This window comes from Aegilops tauschii, chromosome 3 (genome assembly GCF_002575655.3).
Source record: "Aegilops tauschii subsp. strangulata cultivar AL8/78 chromosome 3, Aet v6.0, whole genome shotgun sequence".
NCBI lineage: Eukaryota > Viridiplantae > Streptophyta > Magnoliopsida > Poales > Poaceae > Aegilops > Aegilops tauschii.
In genome coordinates, this window is record NC_053037.3 from 19,539,834 (window position 1) to 19,566,250 (window position 26,417).

Here is a 26,417-nt window from a genome sequence, read left to right on the forward strand (position 1 = left end):
GAGTCAGTCTTCGGGGTCAATGTATGAAAGGCCAATTGCCAATGGGAGTAATTTAATGAGGACGCTTGACGTTTGACAAAGTCGTCACCAAAAGTGCTGACCATGTTTCCAATCTGACAGTGGAGTTTGAAAAAAGAATGCAAGAAAATTGTGCTACATGCGGGGCTCGCGGCAGAACCAGTTGCTGTGACTGGCATCTTTTTAGGACTGGCCAGTCGTATAATCTTCACGCCAAGCCCGCCTACCCCCGCTTCTCTCATCCACGATCCACTGATATCATGATCCCGCTCTTACTGCTGTTCTTGGCTTCCTTCCTTCGATTGCCTCCGTTGGTTAGCGCACAAGATTTGGCTACCTGCTCACCCAAGACTTGCGGCGACCTGACCGTGGCCTACCCGTTCTGGCTGGAGGAAGAAGGTCAGCAGCCGTGCGGGTCCCCGTCCTTCCAGCTCAACTGCAACGGCAGCCAAGCTCTTCTCAGTCGATCCATGTTCGGGGCCTACCAGGTCCTTCAAATCTTCGCCGAGAACTCATCCTTCGTCGCCGTCGACAACAACCTCCCGCTCGACGACGGCTGTCCCCCGTGGTGGTTCAACATCTCGCTGGGTCTCGGGTTGAGTCCGTTCGTCATCAGCAACAAGAACAGGGAGCTGCTCGTCCTCGACAACTGCACCAAGGAGGCGACGCCGCCGGGGTTCAGCCGCACGGGTTGCGCCGACGAGTCCTTCTACCGCCTTGGTGGGGTGTATGGCGACCACCAGCGTGAACAAAGCAGGCTCCCTCCATCGTGTCGTGTCGCAGTGGTGCCGGTCCTTGGTTTCGCTGATGGCAGCACCTATGTCCCCATCATGAGAAAGGGGTTTCTTCTCGAGTGGACGGTGGCGTCAGGCGATTGCTCCAAGTGTGTGGCTAGCGGCGGCCGGTGCTCTTATGGCAATGATGGCACCGGGTTTTCCTGCCATTGCTCCGACGGCGTGCGACGGATAGAGTGCGGTGAGTTCGGCGACTCAACTCTGCACCCTAGTTAATTCTTTCTTCTTTTAGATGAACGAAAGAGTAATTTCTAGGACGAAATAGGCATCAGTTTAATTAACACACCGACGAAGCCCTCGTTTGGTTCTTCGGCGACCCATCGTCATTGCAGTATCTTTTAGAGTGAATTTTAGTTTTTACTCTCTACTTTGTCATTTTTTACGCTAATTACCCCGCTTAGCAGCTTTTCATCCAGATTACTCCACCTAGAGAAATTCTTTGCTATACTAGTTTGTGAGGAAATCAAATCAAAGGATGGCCAGACATCGCCGCCGGTGGTTAAGCTTCTACCCCAGTTCTTGAGTTGTTTTGGCCAAATTAGTGAAAGCTAGTATGTTAGGTCAGATTCCGCCGGTCCATTGCATTCTAGGCATGCATGGCATTGAACTACACCTTCAGTATTTTTTTCCTAGATCACATTCTCTTTGAGTCTTGTTTTCAGTCAAGTCAATGCATGGGTCACAATTTAAGAGTCCGTGTTTACGTATATGCCCAATTGGTGGCATTGACTACTACCTCCATCCGGGATTATAGGTCCCTTCGACAGCATCTCGAGGACCAAGGCAGCAGCAGTGATTGAAACGCAAGAGCTAAATGACTCCTTGCATTGGCTGCATGCTACGGTAGCTAAATAAAATATCTTAGACCCCACTTGCTTTTACTGTTGCGGTGTTGCCACGAGCTTGTTACTCTCTCCGTCTAGGTGTATAAGTCATCTTAGATTGTGCATCGCGAACAAGGCGGAGGGGAAAACGAAAGAACTTAATGTTTTTTTGCTAGTTAATAGCATTGCATGCAATGAATTAACCACTACATGTCATGTTTGGTAGTCTCAAGTCATTGAAAGCATGCACGGCCCACCTCTCTTATTGCTTGATATGTTACGAAACAAGAAACGAGGAGGGAGTTATTGTACCGTGCCTATGTGTTTTGGGATTATTTGATTTTCATAAGATGACTTACACACTTAGACAGAGGGAGTAGCAGTAAAAGCAACAAGGCACAACATGCATTGGTTGTTGGCACAGCGTCCTAGCACTACTAGGCTTGCATGCATGCGGCCTTAAAAACACGTACGCCGCTTGGTGGCCAAACGGCCCTATAAGGCTAATCATAGTGGGAGTAACTTAGCTAGTAATATAGCGCACTTCCAGAAAATTCTGCTTATGTGGCAAGTAATTAATGAGAGATGGTAACATAATATGTTACTGTAACATAACGCTTTCCAAAACAAGATGAGTCTACGAGCTAATAAATAAAGCCATCTATGATACTACTATTATGTTAATTTGCATTATGAAGATAATAAATTAGACTAGTGTCATATGCATGACACTAGTCTAATGTACTCCCCACTATGACCAGGCTAAACCCAGACGGAGATAGTAGTAGACTATGGTGCTTCACTCGGGATTGTCTTGGTCCTCCCGACCAGCTTTCCTCTTTCAAGAGAGAGTACTCTCATTACTGTACTTCTTCATCGGTAAATAACATCTAGAATCAGTAGCACTTGACCACTTGCCTGAAGTCAGCGGTTTGCATTATTAAAACCTCGATAATATACTTTAACTGTGTACCCAAAAATTAGAGACAGAACTAGTGGCTCAGCCTAGTTTGATGGGTACCAAAAACTAGTGTGCTTCTTTTCTGATCAACCATCATTATTTATGTTACTTTTCGGAATTGCATAATTACATACTCCCTCCGTTTTTATTTAGTCCATGTATTAGTTTTAGTCAAAGTCAAACTTTATAAACTTTGACAAAATTTATAAACAAAAATATTAATATATACAATATCAAATCAATACCATTAGATTTATTGTTGAATGTACTTTCACATCATATAGATTTGTTATAGTAAATATTTGTACTTTTTTCTATAAACTTGTTCAAACTTTACGAAGTTTGACTTCAGTCAACTCTAATATGCAGAGTAAATAAAAACGGAGGGAGTATTAATTAATATGCTATTAATTTGCAGATTTTTGACAGGTTGTGTTGTTCGTACATGATCTTAGATAACATCAATATTAATGTAAAATCAAATTTTGAATTTATAGTGTCCTGGTGTGTCATCAGTTCGTGATATTAGATTAGTCTGTGACATTAAAATCAGATTGCGAGAGCTAAACTGCAATTCGTTTTGTCAGTGCTCAGAATGAGTGTATCCAATGATAACAAGTTACATATACAGACTGGTAACTGGCAGAGTAGGATTTCCCACAATTATGTGGGCATATAACTTGTATTATTGTATCAAACTAGTATTTAAACGAAGTGGGATATGCAGTCCGTGTGCTCTTTACAGTATTGCGTAGATCATTGTTTTTATGTGTTTATGTATTGAGCCTGTTAATAAATTATTATTTTTGTAAAAAAAATATAGTATATTGGATGTTATTGATTTTTAAACTTAATATTGTGTGATATTCCAGGTAGCAAGAGGGCTGGCACAAAGATACTACTAATAGGTATGCTAACCTTTACACCATCTTTTCACATGTTATCATTTAAATGCCAATAGTTCCTAAGATACATATTTTCCTAAGTTTGATTGTATAATTAGGTTGGAACAAATACTCTCAATCAGTGCATAATAAAAGTCCACTGGGATCAATACCTACGATCTTCATTTTTCCCTACTTTTGCCGCCTTGTACGTTTTCAACCCTTTTAACCCACTCCTATAACCCGTTGGAGAATGGGTCGTGCGACATAAAGCTCCTCTTTGCTGGGACAGAGTACAATTGAGCATTAGAAAATCGGGAGCACGTGTTGTTAGCCTTGAAAACCAGCACCATTGCAACCTCTTCCTCCTAGAGCCGTCCAACCCAGTGCAGTCTTAGACGATCGGCAGAGGCCTTGGGATGGCGACATACATCGTGGCAGTAGAGGAGAGACATGCAGACCAGAGGGGTATATCTCCCGCTGGCGATGGCCTGGAGGTGGTCTCCTGGACGGCTTTGGGTGCTTGTAGAGCTGCAGGAAGTCTGCAATGGTGGAGCGGCCGTACAGAAGGGCATATTGTCCCAAATTGGGAGCTGTATGTAGAGATAGGGACAAGGTAGAGAGAGGCAGTAGCAACCTGATTGGTGAGGTCCAACTCTGAGGCTTTTTACGGTACCCTGGTACTCCCCGAACATAGATGGAAGTACCGAGTAAATCTAGACGTTCCTTTGATAGGGTAGTTGAGTTTTTTTTCGTATCTAATATATGACTAATGATATTTCCTTAATCCGGTAATCCGGGGTAATAGGAAACCGTCCTTCCTGTTTGCACGCATCGCAGCGTCAATCATCATCTTCTTCGTCCCCGCAAAAAATAAAAAATAAAAATAAAGGAGAGCTGCAAAACTCTGTCGTACTTCAACCATGCTGCATCTCAGCCGCCGTGGGCGGCGTTTCACCCCCCATGTCGCCAGCGGCACGATGCTGCCTCATATAAGTTTATGTGCATCTCTGGCGTACTAGTAGTTGAAATTTACATGTAGCATCCAACTTTATAAATCTCTGAAGAAGAATTTTTTAATTCATGCATATACATCAAACGAAGTCCATTTACTGAATAAAGAAAGAGATGGTAAAGTGATGCATGATCGAGCATCGTCTTTTCAATTGATTAAACGAACGACGAATGGCCAGCAAATGAGACGCATCGGCAGCCCGTTGTTGCACCTCTGGCCGCTAAGCCTAGCCCCGATCTGCAGAGCATCACCTTTCTGGCGACGGCGAGGACCCCGCTCCGCCGAACCTGGTCGTCGCTGCATGTTCATCACATGATCAAGTCGTCCCTTGTAATTCAGGATTACAGTTACTGACGAATTGCAGATCAAATAAAAGATTAACACGTTAACTACCCTTTGTGATTCCAATTTTACCCTCTAGATCGGGGCACTCCCCGCTTTTTAACGGTGGTACTCCATGACAGTGCTGTTGGAGTACAGACTAAAACTGTCCGTTAGATCGGAAGAAATTAGCGGCCCATGTTAGTTTCAGGGTACCGTAAAACAACTCCCAACTCCATGTGTGACAAACACCATGTAAGCGCCCCGTAGGCACCTAACTAGTGGGTCTGATGTTGTATCTTTGCTGTCCAAACTCACTAATAGGATCGTTTGGGCGGACTGAACAGATTATAATAGAACCTGTTGTTTTATGAAAAAAAAATTTGAAAGCATGTGGTCATGTGAAACCTTAACCATAGAACTAATTAACTTGAATTTAAAAGCCTTGATATCCTTAGAGATCTAAATATCCATATTATAACACCTGGTACATCTACTTCAATCTCAGCTTTGACATCAGCCGCTGCAACGCCACTCTTTGCATGTATTTACGTGCTAATATGGTATATGACGGGGAGAAGGAACTGGTTTCTCCTCTGGAAAAAGAATAGCAGCACCACTGAAAGGCATTACGAAGCCATGATAATATCTTATGGATCACTTGCTCCAAAAAGATTCACGTACTCAGAGGTAATGAAGATAACGTCTTCTCGCAATAAGCAGCTTGGTCAAGGTGGTTATGGTGTGGTCTTCGAAGGAAAGCTACATGATGGTCGTCTGGTTGCTGTGAAATTCTTGCATGATTCCAAAGGAAACGGGGAAGAGTTTGTTAATGAGGTTATGAGCATTGGTAGGACCTCTCATGTGAATATTGTTAGCCTGTTTGGATTTTGTTTGGAGGGATCAAAACGAGCTCTTATATATGAGTACATGTGCAATGGTTCTTTGGATAGATACATTTACTCAGAGAACCCAAAAGAAATTTTAGGATGGGAGAGGCTATATGGAATAGCTATCGGGATAGCTCGTGGACTGGAATATTTGCATCATAGCTGTAATACACGGATCATCCATTTTGACATTAAGCCTCAAAATATCCTTCTAGACCAGGATTTTTGCCCAAAGATTGCCGATTTTGGTCTTGCTAAACTGTGTCGTACCAAGGAGAGCAAGCTTTCAATGATTGGTGCTAGAGGAACAATTGGATTCATTGCTCCAGAAGTTCACTCACGAAACTTTGGACTTGTTTCAACAAAGTCAGATGTTTATAGTTATGGAATGATGTTGCTAGAGATGGTTGGAGGCAGGAAAAATGTGAAATCGGTGGCTGAAAAATCAAGCGAAAAGTATTTCCCGGATTGGATTTATGATCACTTTGCTCAAGACGATGGATTAGAGGCATGTGAAGTTACCGGTGACATTGAGGAAATTGCAAGAAAGATGACCTTGATTGGCTTGTGGTGCATACAAGTATTACCTGTGTATCGCCCTACTATAACCAATGTTCTGGAAATGGTTGAGAGAAGCTTAGATGATATGGCCATGCCACCGAAGCAGAACTTCAGTGGACTACTGTAAGATAGTTCTACATCTATTTGTGTTCCCTTTTTCCGTGAAGTTGTTTTTTTTCATATACTTTTAGTAACTTGACCTACTTGCTTATCATTGATTCCAGCGAAAATGCAGCTCATAATATGAATGTACAAAGTGCAAGCTCTACGACATCCGAGGAGACAAGGAATGTGAATTCAGGAAACAGACAACAATTTCTACCTCTTTGAGAAGGTAACCTGTACTAGAGTATATCCAGAAATTGAACAGGCTCAACTAAGTTCGGCATTGTATCCTAATATAAATTACTCAGTCTGCCAATTTTGGTTGAAAAAACCTAATAAGAAGCGCTTTAAGATTATATAGAAGGGTCATGTTATGGGGATCTAACAGTGGTGAAATCAAAAGTTTTAGTTTAACTGCAGCAAACGCTTAGTCCATGTGTTGTGTCCGAATGACCAAGTGTAAAGGGCGGCTCTATCTGTAAAGCATGCTTTTCTGATTATAAATAAAACTCAGATAAAGGTCTTGTTGAACTTAAGTTCCATTACGGAAAAGCATTGTCCATGTAAGGAAATAATCACTGCATCACTAGATGGGGGTTATGTTGACTAACACATTATGTTTTTTTCAGGTTGGTAGTTGGGAAGGGCGTGTCGATCAGAAGAGGCACAATGTCATACCTTTGAATTCATCTTACATTAGGAGTGGCGACAACAAACTTGCATAGCCGGTTATCATAAAACCCATTGTTGATAACAATCACAGCAATGTCATCACAGGCTCGAATTATAGTTCTGCAACAAACAAAAATTAGCATGCATATGGAGATGTCAATGCCAATCAATTTTTCTCTCCGACGGGCACCTAAATGCATGCCATATTTGTACCAGCGCATACCAAGGTTGTACAACTTGCGTGTCACCAGGTGATAACTGAAGCCTCCTACAGATCACTTTATTCCAGGAAGTACTAGCGCACGAGTTTTGTGTTCCACCTTACAAGTTCGAACAGATAAAAGGATTGGATCTTATGCCAAAGGAAGTCAGCTATTTCTTAAGAAAAAAAGGGACACAACTAGCAAGACCTTCGAGAGTATAAATCCCCCTAAAATTCAATAAATGCGACATAGAATCCAATTGCGGGCCTAAAATTTTAGAATCTGGATATAAGTGTATATCTATCTAAATTTGTGACTAATTAGATGCCAATTCGTAGCGAGCAGATCAATCGTGGAAGCCGAAGGAGGATGCTTACTTGGTCCTCTGGTCGGCAGTTGGTATCCACTACAGGAAATGGCGCCGTGCTTTTCCTTCACGTATACACACCTTCGCCGGCAACCACCGCCCAGCTCCGCCTATCCCCCCGTTGGCGAGACGAGGTTTCCACCGCTTCTCAGGCAACATCGCTACCGTGGCTAGTTCGATGTGGTGTAGGCTAGCGTCTCTGCTCTGTGTGGCTCACCGCCGCACCCCGCACGCTGCATCGGCGCCGGCACGGGGATGTGCGCGGTGAATCGGGGGCAATACAAAAAACCTACACTTACGGGAAAACCACTACGGACTGATCTTACGGGAGGATGTGTCGCCCTCTCCACTTAAATTCTTTCCCTCGTGATTGTAAACTGACCCCACCTCCTGATTTTAAGTTTTTAACTGGTCCATGTCTGCCCGTAACCTCCTCGTCGTGAGAATTGTCCCGTAGATGTAGTAAAGCTCGAGGCAATACGCCATTAAGGGACGTCCAGCGGTGGCGTAAGGACTTCAGGGTTGGGCTATAAGGTCATGTAACGGCCAAGATCAGAGCAACACAACGGGCCGTGTGTGACTGTGACCCACAGTTGGCTGTTCGTTTCGATAGACGGCCCATCACTTCCCTTTTCCATTTTTTTGGAAGATTATTTGTTTCAAGCTCAATCACGAGCGAAGGTGTGCACTCACCTGCCACTGCGAATCTCACTCTTCTGACGCGAGCATCACCGCAAGGCAACACCACAACCACCACCCACCCACGGATCCGTCAATCGAACCTTGTGATGCATCCCCCGTTTCTACGAGCACTCCTCTCTGTCCTGGCGACATACTTTGTGCTGCTGCACCACGCGCCGCTGCCACCGACTGCAGCCGTGGCGACCTGCATGCCCAAGGCGTACTGGAACATCAGTACGCCGGGTACCCGTTCTGGCTGGGCAGCCTACATCCACTGTACCTCGGAGAGATGGTGTCACTCTCACCCGGTTGAAGAAACTGTGGAAGTATGCACCTGCCCGGGAGTTCACGGCATGTGAGACCGAGACCGTTCAGCGTTCATGATCCTTCCATAAGTTGCATATATCTGAAAAGTCCTCTGGGGAGTGAGCAGTTTTCGAGGGAATTAGCAGCTTGATTTGCATCCACTCGTAATTTTCTGCCAGGTCTTCCCTTGCCCCGTCAATTGGTGTAGTCAGGGAATTCGTATGCGTGGACGTACACACGACGACCACTGCCAAGGACTCCATTGTCCCATATACGTACTACCGTTCAACGTTCATTCTTTGCCACAGTATCCTCTCTTACTTGTATCTCCCTACCATACATGCTCACCTAGTCGCTTTGCCCTTTTGCTTGTTGTTGCAACATAATTCATGTCTTATTCTCCGATGCCTCCAGGCTGCTGGTTCTTAGTCTTCATCTGGGTTTGGTGGCGTACCCCTTCGCAAGGATGCGGGAGATGACGTTAATCACCGTAATTGGACGGAATTACCGTATGTCCGAAGCCCCAGTCACTTTGGGGATGAGGGTGATTACCCCAAAGTTTAGCCGGGCGAGGTTGATGGACCCAACAAAGAATTCGTCAAACAAGGCCATCACCTCAGGCTTGATAACCTCCCAGAAACTCTGGAATAACTTCACTGGGAGGCCATCCCGGCCGTGGGCCGAGGATGGGTTCATGCCCTTAATTGCCGCCCAAACTTCCGCCTCAGAGAACGGGGCCGTGAGGGCCGCGTTATCCGCAGGCGAGACGCAACTGTGGGCAGGCCAAATGTCTTGTGCCAGGGAAAGACCTCCCCGAGGGGAGGCAGAGAATAGGTCTCTGTAAAAGCCGTCTACATGGGCCTGGATATCCTCCGGCCGCTGCAGGAGGGTCACTTCGTCCCACAGGAGGGGGATGGATTTACGGCGTCTACGGCCATTAGCGATGGCCTGGAAGTAGGCGGTATTAGCGCCCCCCTTGAGGACCCAATTCTGCGTACCCCGCAAGCGCCAATATGCCTCTTCGTCAGTGTAGATGACCGTGAGCTGGTCTTCCAGGTCGTACCTAAGCATCCATTCGTCGGCCAATAGGCCTGCGGCGTCAGCCCGCAGATCGAGGGCCTGGATGCCCTCAAGGAGGGCTTTCTTACGCTCACGGATGTCCCAGCCCACGTTTGCACCCCATCCTTTCATGAACTGTCGTGACCGTTTGGCCCAGAAATGCCAGGAATCAACAGCTAAAAGGGAGCGATGGGGGGCATCAGGCGCCTCGCGCCACTTGGTGACCACTGCGGCGGTAAATCCAGGCTGACGCAACCAAAAGGATTTGAAGCGGAAGCGAGGCGGCAGGGGGGACGCTCGTTCTCCGAAGAGAGGAGGAGGGGAACATGATCTGAAACAGTCCGCGTAATCGCCAGGAGCGATGCTAGGGGACATCGAATGTCCCACTCAGGGGAGGCGAAGACCCGATCGAGGACTGATCGAGTCGGTTCAACTTGGCGGTTTGTCAAAGTGAACCTGGCCCCGACTCGATCGAGCTCCTGAAGCCCCATGTCTGTGATGCAATCATTAAACATTTGCATCCGAGGAAAGTTCACTAAATTATTGCTCTTGTCTTCTTTCGTCCGGATGAGGTTGAAGTCTCCGCCCACTACCACCGGTAGCTGGGCGGACGCGACCTTCGTACGGAGCTCGGCGAGGAAGGCCTCAGATCGGCGGTGATCGGCTGGGCCATAAACTGCAATGATTTCCCATTTGAAGTTTACGGCCCGCTCGAAGATCCCCATGCTAACGAAGAACTCGCTCCGGACCATGCTTCCCACCTCGAAGGTGGCATCCTTCACGCCTAGGAGGATGCCACCCGAGTGGCCCGTACTCCCACTAGAAGGGAGCCAGTGCCAAGCAAACAGGTCGGAGCTCAGATGCTCAAATTCCGCACGCATCGTTTCTTGAATGGCCACGATGTCGATTCGTTCGGTTTGCATGTATTCTATCAGTTGGCGGCGTCGACCATCTTGGCCGAAACCACGGATGTTCCAGAAGAGGGCTCGCATCACGCATCCATCGGGGGCCTGCTTGACCCCAAGACACGTGAAGCGCTCTGGGCGCAGAGGGCGGCGGTGCAGGAGCGGGTGCGACCCCGTATCTCATCCGGCAAGGCCGCCGTGCGTGGCGGGACGCTCGGGGCAGCCCCGGTAGGAGTGCCAGAGGAGGGGGGAGGCGTGTACGGGCCTCAGCAAGGTGTCCATCGAGGATTTCCCGTGCACAGATGGCCTCGATCTGAACTAACGGGGGATGACCTCCCCCCGGAACACAATGGCCGAGTCCGCCGCCACCTTAGCGAGGTGGCCAAGCGGCCCGGAGTACCTGACTCGAGGTTCCGGGCAGCGGCCCGGAGTGCAGCCTGCTCGGGGATAGGCAGAGCAGGGCTACCCGCCGGTCTGGCCGCCTCGATCCGAGCACTGCGGGTGAGGAAGTCACCGGGGTCGAGGTCGATCTGCCCCTCCTGGAGTCTGCCGCTGCCCGAGGCAGGGGGGCGGGGGGTCGGCCACCGGGGTGGTCACCACCACCGCCCGTCCCTCGGTAGCGGAACACGGAGACGCCAGGGGAGGAGCAGGCAGCACCGAGCAGGGAGCCACCGGAGCCGGAGTCACATCGGCCTCCGGAGGTGGGACAACTGCCCCCAAGGCCGGGCTGAGCGTCTCCACCGGGAGCTCGGGGGGGGGGGGGGACGGGGCCAGGGTCGACCCAATCAGCCCCAGAGGCTCCACCTGGAGAACGACAGCCGGGGGAGAGGGCGGAGCGGGCGGAACCGGGTCGGCCTGGGCGGGTGGGGAGGCGAAGATGCCAAGAGTGGTAGCGTCGGGGGAGCGAGGCGACGAGGCCGGGAAGACCTGAAGGCTTTCGTCCGAGGCGTCGAGGCCGTCGTCGGGCGACGGGGGAGCCGTAGCGCACGCACGGCCGGATCCAGCACCGCCCCTGGCAGCCGGAGCAGACTGCAGGTCGTGGGGGGACCGTCCTCAGAGTCGTCGTCGTCCTCCTCTGAGCCAGAGGGGTGGCCGTGGCGGGGGTCCCGGTCACTGTGGTGGTCTGCAGTGCCTCCCCCATCCGGACCACCCCCCAAGAAGCTGTCGTCGGGGATGCGGGGCGACCAATGTGGTTGGGCGGCTCGGGGAAGATGCGGAGGTCGAAACCCTGGTCGTTGAAGAACACACGGATCGTGGCGCGGAGTCTGGATGAGTCAAGGGATTTGACCTTGACCCGGACCTCCTCCTCTTTGTGGAGGGAGAGCTCGTCGACCACCACCACCTTGCCGACGATGCGAGACATGTTCCGAATTACCCGCTCCGAGCGGGCGATGTCGGGGAGGCCACCGATGAGGATCCAGGCTGTGTCCAGGACTGCGACAGCCAGGGGGTCCCGCACCGGCATGGAAATGTCCACCACTAGCTTGTTGAGGGCTAGGGTGATGTCTCCGCTACGGGTGCCGTAGCCGTGGCTGACCACGTCCGGGAAGACGACCGAGGACTGGCCACCAGCCAACATGGTGACCTGCCAGTCCCAGGAGCAGTGGTAGAGGTGGTTGAGCTCGGCCTCGATCATCTCCCGCAAGGCCACCCCATCCTTGACGGTGACAATGGCCAGGAGCGATGGTGAAGGGGCGATGTCAGACACCTCGATGTGGAAGTATCCGAGACCCTCAATCCCGTGCCCGTACATCATCAGCTCCTCCGCCACTGGACGGTCGGGGCAGAGGAAGGCCGGATGTCCGGGGTCCGAACACACGTAGTAGCACTGAGGGTGCGAGCAGGCGACCTGGGAGTGTCCGGCTAGGCTGCAGTTGAAGCACTTGACAAGGTTGGAGGAGTGGTCATCGGGGAGCAACGCGGCCGATGCGGAACCCGACGGCGCACGGGGATGGCCCGTTGGCTGGGTCGGGCCATTGCCCCAGCCCAGCCCCCGCTTCTTCTTCCTTTTGGGTCCCTGCCGGCCCCGCCCCTGAAGGAAATATGCCCTAGAGGCAATAATAAAATTGTTATTTATATTTCCTTATATCATGATAAATGTTTATTATTCATGCTAGAATTGTATTAACCGGAAACTTAGTACATGTGTGAATACATAGACAAACATAGTGTCACTAGTATGCCTAACGGGATCACATTTGACAAACATAGCTCGTTGAATCAAAGATGGTTATGTTTCCTAACCTTAGACATGAGTTCTCATTTGATTAACGGGATCACATCATTAGAGAATGATGTGACTGACTTGACCCATTCCGTTAGCTTAGTACTTGATCGTTTAGTATGTTGCTATTGCTTTCTTCATGACTTATACATGTTCCTATGACTATGAGATTATGCAACTCCCGAATATCGGAGGAACACTTTGTGTGCTACCAAACGTCACAACGTAACTGGTTGATTATAAAGGTGCTATACAGGTGTCTCCAATGGTACTTGTTGAGTTGGCATAGATCAAGATTAGGATTTGCCACTCTGATTGTTGGAGAGGTATCTCTGGGCCCTCTCGGTAATGCACATCACTATAACCTTGAAAGCAATGTGACTAATGAGCTAGTTGCGGGATGATTCATTACAGAACGAGTAAAGGGACTTGCTGGTAACGAGATTGAACTAGGTATTGAGATACCGGCGATCGAATCTCGGGCAAGTAACATACCGATGACAAAGGGAACAACGTATGTTGTTATGCGGTTTGACCGATAAAGATCTTCGTAGAATATGTAGGAGCCAATATGAGCATCCAGGTTCCGCTATTGGTTATTGCCCGGAGACGTGTCTCGGTCATGTCTACATAGTTCTCGAACCCGTAGGGTCCACACACTTAACGTTCGGTGACGATCGGTATTATGAGTTTATGAGTTTTGATGTACCTAAGGTAGTTCAGAGTCCCGGATATGATCACAGACATGATGAGGAGTCTCAAAATGGTCGAGACATAAAGATCAATATATTGGAAGCCTATATTTGGACATCGGAATAGTTCCGGGTGAATTCGGGAATTTACCGGAGTACCGGGAGGTTACCGGAACCCCCGGTAAGTATATGGGCCTTATTGGGCCATAATGGAGAGTGAAAGAGAGGAGGCCAGGGCAGGCCGCGCGCCCCCTCCCCCTCTGGTCCGAATTGGACTAGGAGGGGGCGGCGCCCCCCTTTCCTTCCTCCCTCTCTCCCCCTTCCGTCTCTCCTAGTCCAACTAGGAAGGGGGGGGGGGGGAATCCTACTCCCAGTGGGAGTAGGACTCCTCCAGGGCGCGCCATAGAGGGCCAGCCCTCCCCCTCCTCCACTCCTTTATATACGGGGCAGGGGGGCACCCCATAGACACACAATTTGATCATTGATCTTTTAGCCGTGTGCGGTGCCCCCCTCCACCATAATCCACCTCGGTCATATCGTAGCGGTGCTTAGGCGAAGCCCTGCGTCGGTAGCTTCATCATCACCGTCATCACACCGTCGTGCTGACGGAACTCTCCCTCGAAGCTCTACTGGATCGTGAGTTCATGGGACGTCACCGAACTGAACGTGTGCTGATCGCGGAGGTGCCGTACATTCGGTACTAGGATCGGTCGATCGTGAAGACGTACGACTACATCAACCACATTGTCATAACGCTTCCTCTTACGGTCTACGAGGGTACGTGGACGACACTCTCCCCTCTCGTTGCTATGCATCACCATGATCTTGCGTGTGCGTAGGAATTTTTTTGAAATTACTACGTTCCCCAACAGTGGCATCACAGCCAGGTCTATGCGTAGATGTTATATGCACGAGTACAACACAAGTGAGTTGTGGGCGGTAATAGTCATACTGCTTACCAGCATGTCATACATTGATTCGACGGTATTGCTGGATGAAGCGGCCCGGACCGACATTACACGTACGCTTACGCGAGACTGGTTCTACCGACGTGCTTCGCACACAGGTGGCTGGCGGGTGTCAGTTTCTCCAACTTTAGTTGAATCGAGTGTGGCGACGCCCGGTCCTTGTGAAGGTTAAAACAGCACATACTTGACGAAATATCGTTGTGGTTTCGATGCGTAGGTAAGAACGGTTCTTGCTTAGCCCATAGCAGCCACGTAAAACTTGCAACAACAAAGTAGAGGACGTCTAACTTGTTTTTGCAGGGCATGTTGTGATGTGATATGGTCAAGACATGATGCTAAATTTTATTGTATGAGATGATCATGTTTTGTAACGGAGTTATCGGCAACTGGCAGGAGCCATATGGTTGTCGCTTTATTGTATGCAATGCAATCGCCCTGTAATTGTTTTTTTTCTTTATCGCTAAGCGGTAGCGATAGTCGTAGAAACAATAGTTGGCGAGACGACAACGATGCTACGATGGAGATCAAGGTGTCGCGCCGGTGAAGATGGTGATCATGACGGTGCTTTGGAGATGGAGATCAAAAGCACAAGATGATGATGGCCATATCATGTCACATATATTGATTGAATGTGATGTTTATCTTTTATACATCTTATTTTGCTTAGTTCGGTGGTAGCTTTATAAGATGATCCCTTACTAAAATTTCAAGGTATAAGTGTTCTCCCTGAGTATGCACCGTTGCGACAGTTCTTCGTGCCGAGACACCACGTGATGATCGGGTGTGATAAGCTCTACGTTCACATACAACGGGTGCAAGCCAGTTTTGCACAAGCAGAATACTCGGGTTAAACTTGACGAGCCTAGCATATGCAGATATGGCCTCGGAACACCGAGACCGAAAGGTCGAGTGTGAATCATATAGTAGATATGATCAACGTAGTGATGTTCACCATTGAAAACTACTCCATCTCACGTGATGATCGGACATGGTTTAGTTGATTTGGATCACGTGATCACTTAGATGATTAGAGGGATGTCAATCTAAGTGGGAGTTCTTAAGTAATATGATTAATTAAACTTTAATTTATCATGAACTTAGTCCTGATAGTATTTGCATATCTATGTTGTAGATCAATAGCTCGCGATGTAGTTCCCCATTTATTTTTGATATGTTCCTAGAGAAAAATAAGTTGAAAGATGTTAGTAGCAAAGATGCGGACTAGCTCCGTGATTTGAGGATTATCCTCATTGCTGCACAGAAGAGTTATGGCCTTGATGCACCGCTAGGTGACAGAACTATTGACGGAGCAGATGCAGACGTTATGAACGTTTTGACAAAAGCTCGGTATGATGACTACTTGATAGTTTAGTGCATCATGCTTTACGGATTAGAATCGGGACATCAAAAATGTTTTGAACGCCACAGAGCAAACAAGTTGTTCCAAGAGTTGAAATTGGTATTTCATACTCATGCCCGTCTCGAGAGGTATGAGACCTCTGACAGTACTTTGCCTACAAGATGGAGGAGAATAGCTCAACCAGTGAGCATGTGCTCATATTTTCTGGGTACTACAATCACTTGAATCAAGTGGGAGTTAATGTTCCAGAAAAGATAGTGATTGATAGAATTCTCTAGTCACTATCACCAAGTTACTAGAACTTCGTGATAAACTATAATATGCAAGGGATAATGGAAACGATTCCCAAGCTCTTCGTGATGCTGAAATCGGCGAAGGTAGAATTCAAGAAAGAGCATCAAGTGTTGATGGTTAACAAGACCACTAGTTTCAAGAAAAGGGCAAAGGAATAGAAAGGGAACTTCAAGAAGAATGACAAACAAGTTGTCACTCCCGTGAAGAAACCCAAAGCTAGACTCAAGCCTGAAATTGAGTGCTTCTACTGCAAAGGAAATGGTCACTGGAAATGGAACTGCCCCTAGATACTTGGCGGATAAGAGGGATGGCGAAGTGAACAAAGGTATATTTGATATACATGTTACTGATGTGTACTTTACTAGTGTTTATAGCAACCCCTCGGTATTTTATACTAGTTCAGTTGCTAAGGGTAGTAACTCGAAACGGGAGTTGCAAAATAAATAGAAAACTAGTTAAGGGCGAGGTGATGATGTGTATTGAAAGTGATTCCAAGGTTGATAATGTTGGGGAACGTAGTAATTTCAATAATTTTCCTACGCACACGCAAGATCATGGTGATGCATAGCAACGAGAGGGGAGAGTGTTGTCCACGTACCCTCGTAGACTGAAAGCGGAAGCGTTATCACAACGCGGTTGATGTAGTCGTACGTCTTCACGATCCGACCGATCAAGTACCGAACGTACGGCACCTCCGAGTTCAACACATGTTCAGCTCGATGACGTCCCTCGAACTCCGATCCAGCCGAGTGTTGAGGGAGAGTTTCGTCAGCACGACGGCGTGGTGACGATGATGATGTTCCACCGACGCAGGGCTTCGCCTAAGCTCCGCAACGGTATTATCGAGGTGTAATATGGTGGAGGGGGGCACCGCACACGGCTAAGAGATCTCAAGGATCAATTGTTGTGTCTCTTGGGTGCCCCCTGCCCCCGTATATAAAGGAGCAAGGGGGAGGCAGCCGGCCAAGGGGAGAGGCGCGCCATAGGGGGGAGTCCTACTCCCACCGGGAGTAGGACTCCTCCTTTCCTTGTGGGAGTAGGAGAAGGGAAGGGGGAAGGAGAAACAAGGAAGGGTGCGCCCCCCTTCCCTAGTCCAATTCGGACCAGACCATGGGGAGGGGTGCGGCCACCTTTTGAGGCCTTTTTCTCCTTTCCCGTATGGCCCATTAAGGCCGAATACGAATTCCCGTAACTCTCCGGTACTCCGAAAAATAACCGAATCACTCGGAACCTTTCCGAAGTCCGAATATTGTCGTCCAATATATCGATCTTTACGTCTCGACCATTTCGAGACTCCTCGTCATGTCCCCGATCTCATCCGGGACTCCGAACTCATTCGGTCATCAACATACATAAACTCATAATAAAACTGTCATCGTAACTTTAAGCGTGCGGACCCTACGGGTTCGAGAACTATGTAGACATGACCGAGACACGTCTCCGGTCAATAACCAATAGCGGGACCTGGATGCCCATATTGGCTCCCACATATTCTACGAAGATCTTTATCGGTCAGACCGCATAACAACATACGTTGTTCCCTTTGTCATCGGTATGTTACTTGCCCGAGATTCGATCGTCGGTATCTCAATACCTAGTTCAATCTCGTTACCGGCAAGTCTCTTTACTCATTCCGTAACACATCATCCCGCAACTAACTCATTAGTCACAATGCTTGCAAGGCTTATAGTGATGTGCATTACCGAGTGGGCCCAGAGATACCTCTCCGACAATCGGAGTGACAAATCCTAATCTCGAAATACGCCAACCCAACAAGTACCTTTGGAGACACCTGTAGAGCACCTTTATAATCACCCATTTACGTTGTGACGTTTGGTAGCACACCAAGTGTTCCTCCGGTAAACAGGAGTTGCATAATCTCATAGTCAGAGGAACATGTATAAGTCATGAAGAAAGCAATAGCAACATACTTGACGATCGGGTGCTAAGCTAACGGAATGGGTCAAGTCAATCACGTCATTCTCCTAATGAGGTGATCTCGTTAATCAAATGACAACTTATGTCTATGGCTAGGAAACATAACCATCTTTGATTAACGAGCTAGTCAAGTAGAGGCATACTAGTGACACTCTGTTTTCTATGTATTCACACATGTATTATGTTTCCGGTTAATACAATTCTAGCATGAATAATAAACATTTATCATGATATAAGGAAATAAATAATAACTTTATTATTGCCTCTAGGGCATATTTCGTTCAGATAAGATCACCATTGCACACTCCTTTTACCTTCGGGATTAGTGTTGAACCTAAAAAATAAATGTTATTTGGTGTTTCCGTTGAGCATGAATATGATTGGATCATGTTTATTGCAATACGGTTATTCATTTAAGTCAAAGAATAATTGTTGTTCTGTTTACATGAATAAAACCTTCTATGGTCATACACTCAATATAATTGGTTTATGGAATCTCGATCGTAGTGATACACATATTAATAAATATTGAAGACAAAAGATGCAAAGTTAATAATGATAGTGCAACCTATTTGTGGCACTGCCATTTAGGTCATATTGGTGTAAAGCGCATGAAGAAACTCCACGCTGATGGGCTTTTGGATCACTTGATGCTTGCGAACCATGCCTCACGGGAAAGATGACTAAGACTTCGTTCTCCGGAACAATGGAGCGAGCAACTAACTTATTGGAAATAATACATACTGATGTATGCTGTCCGATGAGTGTTAAGGCTCGCGGCGGGTATCGTTATTTCTAACCTTCACAAGATGATTTGAGCGGATATGGGTATATCTACTTAATGAAACATAAGTCTGAAACATTTGAAAAGTTCAAAGAATTTCGGAGTGAAGTGTAAAATCATCGTAACAAGAAAATAAAAGTTCTGCGATCTGATCGTGGAGGCGAATATTTGAGTTACGAGTTTGGCTTTCAATTAAAACAATGTGGAAATAGTTTCACAAACTCATGCCACCTGGAACACCACAGCGTAATGGTGTGTCCGAACATCGTAACCGTACTTTATTTGATATGGTGCGATCTATGATGTCTCTTACCGATTTACCACAATCATTTTGGGGTTATGCATTAGAGACAATTGCATTCACGTTAAATAGGGCACCATCTAAATCCGTTGAGATGACACCGTATGAACTGTGGTTTGGCAAGAAACCTAAGCTGTCATTTCTTAAAGTTTGGGGCTACGATGCTTATGTGAAAAAGTTTTCAACCTGATAAGCTCGAACCCAAACCGGAGAAGTGCGTCTTCATAGGATACCCAAAAGAAAATGTTGGGTACACCTTTTATCTCAGATCCAAAGGCAAGATCTTTGTTGCTAAGAATGGATCCTTTCTAGAGAAGGAGTTTCTCTCGAAAGAAGTGAGTGGGAGGAAAGTGTAACTTGATGAGGTAAATGTACCTGCTCCCGAATTGGAAAGTAGTTCATCACAGAAATTAGTTTGAGTGATTCCTACACCAATTAGTGAGGAAGCTAATGACGATGATCCTAAAACTTCAGATCAAGTTACTACCGAACCTCGTAGGTCAACCAGAGTAAGGTCCACACCAGAGTGGTACAGTAATCCTGTTCTGGAGGTCATGTTACTTGACCATGACGAACCTACGAACTATGAGGAAGTGTTGGGGATATAACTAGTAGGTATGACCCGCCCAGGAGGGGCCGGGTTATACCTACGAAGACTCTCGAAGCCCAAGACCAAGCTTGAAGATGGCGGTTCAGTTAAGGGCCCAAAGCCCAAAGGCGACTTAAGGCCCGTAGTGATAGACTGCCATAATGGTATGACTTGTATTATAAGGCAAGATTAACTAGTCACTGAGCCAGACACTGTTTATGAGCCGGCCGGGACTCTGTAGACCGCAGGGCGTCAACCCGTGTATATAAGGGGACGACCCAGCGGCGGCTTAGGGCAAGTAACATCAAATCGAGAGCCAGGCATAGCGGATTCGCTCCCTGGTCATCGAAACCCTAGCAATTCCACCTCAACTGGATTAGGCTTTTACCTTCACCACATGGGGCCGAACCAGTATAAACCCTCGTGTCCTTTGTCCCGCTTTAACCCCTTTAAGCTTCCTAGTTGCGATGGCTCCACGACTAAGTCCTTTCACGAGGACATCTGCCGTGACAATTCCACGACAGTTGGCGCCCACCGTGGGGCCAGCGCATGGTGGATTTGAGTTCTTGAAGGGCAGCTTCGAAGGGCTCAGGGGATACGCTGTGGGCTGGATGACCAAGAGTCGTCGCAGCAAGCTCTACATCGATGACGCAGGCTGGGGCCCCAATGCCGGCTCAACTGAGTACGGGTACCGGGTCCCCTTCGGCGGAATTCACGTCTTCATCGGCCGGAACGGCGAGCCGGGCCCTGAGCCGGACATCTGCACCGACATCATCAAGACGACTCAGTGTGCGAGACCCGCCCGCCATGAAGCGTGCCTTCGTGGGATGCGTCCATGGAGGAGAACTTCCTGAAGGATCCGTGTCTGGCGGTGAGACGGCCATCTATTCTGACGATGAGTCGTCCATGGGTGAGAAAGATTCGTTGTATCAACTACAAGACTGCGGGCTTGTGGGCTGTTCCGATGGCAGCAGTATTCCGGACCCCTTTGAGCCGCCGAGCAGAGTAGGGATCTTCATGGCCGGCACTCAACCAGGTCAAACTCTACGGCTGCGACAGCAATAACCTCCGGGTTAGCGGCAGCTGGGGCAGGAGGCCCTGTGTGCCCGCCGGCTCAGGTGCTGATTGATCTCACGGATAGACTGAGAACCCTGTTAACCGCCCCAGTCAATCCGGTGGATCAGGCTGAGCATGATGCAGAGGTGGTTCGGTTACGTGAGGAGATAATACAAGCCAAGGAAAACTTAGCAGCTCAGGGCACCAGATTGGCTACGGAGCGGGCGGCTTTGGATGCTCGAGCCCAGCAGCTTCAATCAGAAGCGTTCCAGCTTACGATGGATCTAAACGCACCAAATGAGGTCATGAGGAGAAGGCACTAGAAGTCTCAATCCCGTCTGTCTTTGATTTACGATCCTATAAATCTCTTCCGCACACCCGGTGCAGGTCCCAGTAATCCGCCAGAGGTAAACCCGCTGCGACGCCCGGAGCTGGGGCACCGGTTCAACCACGGGTGACGAAACCTCCCCGAGTAAATACTGCTCCGCCTCAGTATGTGCCAACACCACCGGGTCATTATTCTAACCCGCTGGAGAACATGATCGCTGCGGCGGCGCGATTGGCGGCTCTCCCGGTGGAGGGCGACTCTCCAACAGCAGTTGAAATGCGAAGGGTCAGAGAACTTCTTCAGACGGCTCTGGTGCAGCAGGAGGCTTATTCTTATAGTCGAGACAGGATTCATTCGACTCCTGCCCGAGCCGGAGCCCGAGTTACAGCAGACATATGGATTCGGCGGCCGTATCAAGCAATGCCCAGCGTCGTAACCAGCCAGGTGGGCATAACCCGGTACAGGACAGGATACGTCAACATGCTCAGCAGGCGGCTGAGCGGGCAGCTCAGCAGGCGGCTCACCAAACCTTCCCGGCTTATCCGACGACTTCTGTTGAGGCAGGCATGGCCACAAGAACCGGCGGTATTCCTTGTTTGGTGCCGGCTCTACGTAATGAACGTTTACCCAAGGATTTCAAGGGACCTCGAAAGGTGCCAAATTACACAGCTGATTTACAGCCTGGGGCGTGGATTGAAAGCTATGAGATGGCCATGGAGCTGTTGGAGGTCAGTGACGCAGCGATGGCCAAGTATTTCACTATGATGCTGGATGGAACGGCCCGCACTTGGTTAAAGGGACTGCCACCTAATTCCATTGGGTCCTGGGCCGAGTTAAAGGCCCGGTTTATTCAGAACTTCAAGGACACATGTAAGCAGCCTATGTCGATTGTGGACTTGACTAATTGCAAGCAAGAGGAAGGTGAGTCCATGACCCATTGGGTGCGCCGGGTGAAGGAAATAATACATTCATATGATAAGATGGATGCCGGCTCTGTAGTCTTAATGTTGGAGAAAAATTGCCATTTTGAACCTCTGAAACAGAAGCTGGGGCAGCTCAAGCGCGATTGTAATGACATGGGCTAGCTGATGGCGGCTCTGCTTAAATACGCCGATTCTGATAGTACCAAGGATCCCACGTCCGATGAAGAGAAGACAGGGAAGGGAAAGAAGAACGGTAACGCTAAGGGTCTTCAGCATAACCCGGTAAATCAAGAAGGCAATAATAAACGTAAGGCTGATGGTAGCTCGGAGTTTGTGGCGAATACACAGGGCAACAATCAACGACGCAAGGGGAGGCGACCTCCTCGGTCTGGCGGGTCAGGTCCCACCCTTGAGCAATTGCTGAATGAGCCTTGTCCAAGGCACGATACCCGGGAGAAGCCAGCCACTCATCTATGGAAAGACTGTACGATTATGAAGGTTTCAAGAATTCTAACATGTTCGACGGTAATCACGGGTCGGGCGGCAGCTCAGGCGGCGGCGGTTTTCATGGCCCGGGCTGCGGCTCAGGTGGTGGCGGCTTTCATGGCCAGAGCCCTCAAGGTCACCAAGGTGGTTATAATCAGCAATCTGGCCAGGGAGGTCAGCAGCAGCAGCAATCCGGGTATCAGAGTAACCCGAGGAAACTGAATAGTGGACAATATCATGTGTTCACCACCATTCTGTGCAAAAGGGACCAGAAACTTCATAAGAGGGCCGTGAACGCTGTTGAGCCGCCAGTCCCTCGTTATTTGAGGTGGTCAGAGCAGCTGATTGTGTGGAGCAGGGAAGATCACCCTCCCCGGGTTGACAATCCAGGTCAGTTGGCTCTGGTGGTGGCACCTCAGGTTGGTGGATATAAATTCACTAAGGTGCGCATGGATGGAGGCAGCAGCATCAATATCCTCTATTATGAGACCTTTCGTCGTATGGGGTTGACTGATAAGAACCTTAAGACATCTAACACTGTTTTCCATGGAGTGGTGCCTAGTAAGTCGGCATACCCAGTTGGTAAGATTGAACTGGAGGTAGCCTTCGGAGATGAGCATGATTCTAGGGCTGACAAATTAACCTTTGAAGTGGTCAAGATCAAGAGCCCATATCACGCCCTGTTTGGACGGCCGGCTTATGCCAAATTCATGGCGCGGCCGTGTTATGTTTACTTGCAGCTCAAGATGCCGGGTCACAAGGGCACCATCACCGTACATGGGAGTCGGAAGATAGCCTTAGAATGTGAGGAAGGTGACGCTGCTTATGCTGAATCTGTCTGTGCAGCAGAGGAGTTGAAGTTCTATAAAGACAATGTTGACCCGGCGGACATGACGTCTCTGAAGAAACCAACCACGGAACACGAGCCGGTGATGAAATTTAGGTCGACCAATGACACCAAGCTTGTTGATTTTGTTCCAGGTGACTCATCTAAGCAATTCAGTATCAGTGCAAATCTGGATCCCAAATAGGAAAGCGTGCTCATCGAGTTCATCCTTGAGAACCGGGACATCTTTGCATGGAAACCTTGTGACATGCCGGGTGTACCGAGAGAACTCGCTGAGCACATAACCCGCCATGGTGTCATCATTTGGATTTATGGTGACCTGCCATGACATCATCTGCCATTAACCGCCATAACGTCATCCTTTGGATTTATGGTGACCCGCCAAGACGTCATGTGCCAATAATGCATGTTTTGCCCAACGTATCTCAACGGATCCTTATCTTAATGACCGTCCCGAGAATCGAGCGTCTTTGTAGTTGGATAATCATGTTTTCGGCCTCCTCGTTTTTTGCTCCCACTTATCAGTCTTCCCTTATAAATAGGCACGAACAGGTCTTTCCTCATTCTCCTCTTTCCTCGTCTTCTTCTTTCGCAACCCTACTGCCACTCGAGCTCCGCTGCTGCCGCAGAGCACCTCGTCTTCGTCGATCTCGGCCTCTGCATCAACCTGAATCAGTCCAGAGATCGGCGACAACCCTCCGCAGTAGATCTGCAGCTGTAAGTCTTCGCATTACCGCACCTCAGATCCGCATTAGGGTCTGCGAGTTCCTCTGTGTTCTTCGCTGTTTATCATGGATTCTCCATGGCTTCTCCATGGCGTCCTCTTTTGATCTAAAAGAAGTACTAAACTCAGGCGATAGTTGTTTCGCATCAATTTCAGATGCTAGTAGATCCCCTTTTCTTGTCCAAAGGCCTCTTTAGAACTGATGAACTCCTCTGTACTGGTTTGTGAGGTCTAGAATATTTTACCTTTTCTAAGCACCCGTTGATCCAAAATAATAATTGCAATCTGTGAAACCTGTTTTTGCACACTTAGTCGATGCTTGTATTTTGATAGATCCACATACCCATGGCGGCTTAAATAACTTAACTGCTCATGGCGGCTTAAATAATCTGACATAATTAGCCATATACCATTAGGCCCCTTTCATAAGCCGCCATCTTGAATATGATTCGAAGTATTTCTCTCCGGCTTAAATTTGAACCGGAAATTTTTATTTTGTCGTAGGCTTCCATATTTATAATGCCGCCGAAATCGCCCAAATCACCCGTTACATGCAATTGGGTCAAATCCATCATCACAGAAAGCACCCTTGCTGATTTTGTGAAGAATGGCTATCTGCCAAAGAAGGAAGTCATGTCCTATCGTGCTCCTGATCCAACAGAGGAAAAACCTCAACCCACATGAACCGGGACTTTTCTCCACCCGGCTCAAAGTTTTTCAGAGATGTCCTGCACTTTTTTGACCTCCGACCTCAAGATATCGGTCCCAACTCCGTATCCAACATTTGCAATTTCCAAGTGTTCTATGATGTGTACCTTGGAGAAGAACCCAACTTGCTGCTCTTCAGGGAATTATTTTATTTGAACCGCCAGAATGAAAGTGCCAATGGGCCTAGCTTGGAGCTTGGTGGGATCTCAATCCAGCGAAGGAGAGACTGCATTTTTCCGTACGACGATCCACCGAGTCACCCCAAAGACTGGAACCAGACATGGTTCTACTGTCAAGATACTTCTCCGGCTGGTGAAAACCCTCTGCCCGGCTTTCGCGCCCTGCGCCTTGAGTCTACTCATCCTTTACCAGATAAGCTGTCAGCTGCTGAACGCCAGAAACTTGCCCCCACCATGAGCAAAGTCAAGGCTCTTCTAGGGAATGGCTTGAATGACATTGATTTGGTCCGGGTTTGGCTTGCCTGGCGGTTTATTCCATTGAGCCGCCGCCCTGGTTTGATGTGCGGCTACACAGGCCAGAGGAATGATCCTCTGCGGCACAGCCCTGACGATTTACCTGATGACGTCATTGATGATAGGACAAAATCACTCATGCATGAGAGCCTGGCAGACTGTGGCAAAGTAGGTTTGAGCCCTTTATGCAAAGCTAACCCGGCTCCAGCGGTAAGCTAGTAACTTAAGCATTTTTATTTTATACACTCACCTTTGAAGTTTTACCTTTACTCAAAAATCTTGTTGAAATTCACAGGCCACTGACGAGTTTTGGAAAGCCAATTATGATCATGAGACTACAAAGAAGGCCGGAAAAGCTAAGAAAGCCGCCAGGAGAGCCGCCGCCAGGAAGAAAGGAAACAAACCCAGCGCCTCAGACATGCTTCGGCTAGAGGAAACCTCTGAATCACAGGTAGCTCTTGATTCTCTAGGCTCCCTTTTTAACTATCTTATTGACACTGATTATCCTCAGGAGGATACAGGAGCGAGTCATGCAGCGGTTGAAGAGGTAACTATCATTTCCTCCGACTCCGAGCCTTTGCCAAGACAGAAAGTCCGAAGAGTAACCCGGAAAGTAAGATATTCACATCCTTTAGCTTACCAAGATCCTCAATTTCTTTTGAAGCGACAGACTCATGAGAGCCGGAGGCAGACCCGGACCAGCAAAGATGCGGAACTCTCCTCCGGCTTGCCCAATACAGCAAGAAAGCGTCGGAACGTGGTCACCTCTGATTTATATCCCTTTTACCCTTTGGCGGGTCTCACTCATCAACCACTCAATTCTTCTGACTCAAATTATCAGGAAACTTCACCTTCTTCCGGCGAATCAATGCAGTCCAATATGCCAACTTTTAAAACCGCTCCAGGGTAATGATAACCTGCTTATCCTGTATTCATTTCAATTTACTACACTTGTAATGACCTTGTGACCTTATGTAGTGGCCAAGCAAAGCCCAGCAAGAGGGCGAAGAAGAACAAGCCGGCCGAAGAGCCGATCTTAAATGAGCCGGAACTTGGAACAGCCGCCCCTGAAGCCTCCACTCATGAGCCGCCGCCTGAGCCAGCTCATGATATACCAACGCCCACTTCTGACCCGCCCGTCGAGCAAGCTGTCGAT

At 48.3% G+C, this 26,417-nt stretch overlaps 1 protein-coding gene across 1 annotated transcript; it reads left to right on the plus strand.

Moving 5' to 3' along the window:
* The first annotated feature begins 278 nt into the window (after positions 1–278).
* On the plus strand, positions 279–7,507 carry LOC109761165 (LEAF RUST 10 DISEASE-RESISTANCE LOCUS RECEPTOR-LIKE PROTEIN KINASE-like 2.1). The gene is made up of 5 exons (XM_073509854.1): positions 279–993; positions 3,470–3,505; positions 5,326–6,391; positions 6,493–6,602; positions 7,003–7,507. Exons 1-4 carry the CDS (start codon positions 279–281, stop codon positions 6,596–6,598), a joined length of 1,923 nt encoding a protein of 640 aa, XP_073365955.1. The 3' UTR covers positions 6,599–6,602; positions 7,003–7,507.
* The last annotated feature ends 18,910 nt before the right edge of the window (positions 7,508–26,417 follow it).

Excerpts from the sequence above, each read along its gene's own strand:
- LOC109761165 (XM_073509854.1), top strand. The coding sequence starts at position 279 with ATGATCCCGCTCTTACTGCTGTTCTTGGCTTCCTTCCTTCGATTGCCT. Across the intron at positions 994-3,469 it reads CGTGCGACGGATAGAGTGCG|GTAGCAAGAGGGCTGGCACA; the intron begins GTGAGTTCGGCG and ends GTGATATTCCAG. Across the intron at positions 3,506-5,325 it reads CACAAAGATACTACTAATAG|CTTTGACATCAGCCGCTGCA; the intron begins GTATGCTAACCT and ends CTTCAATCTCAG.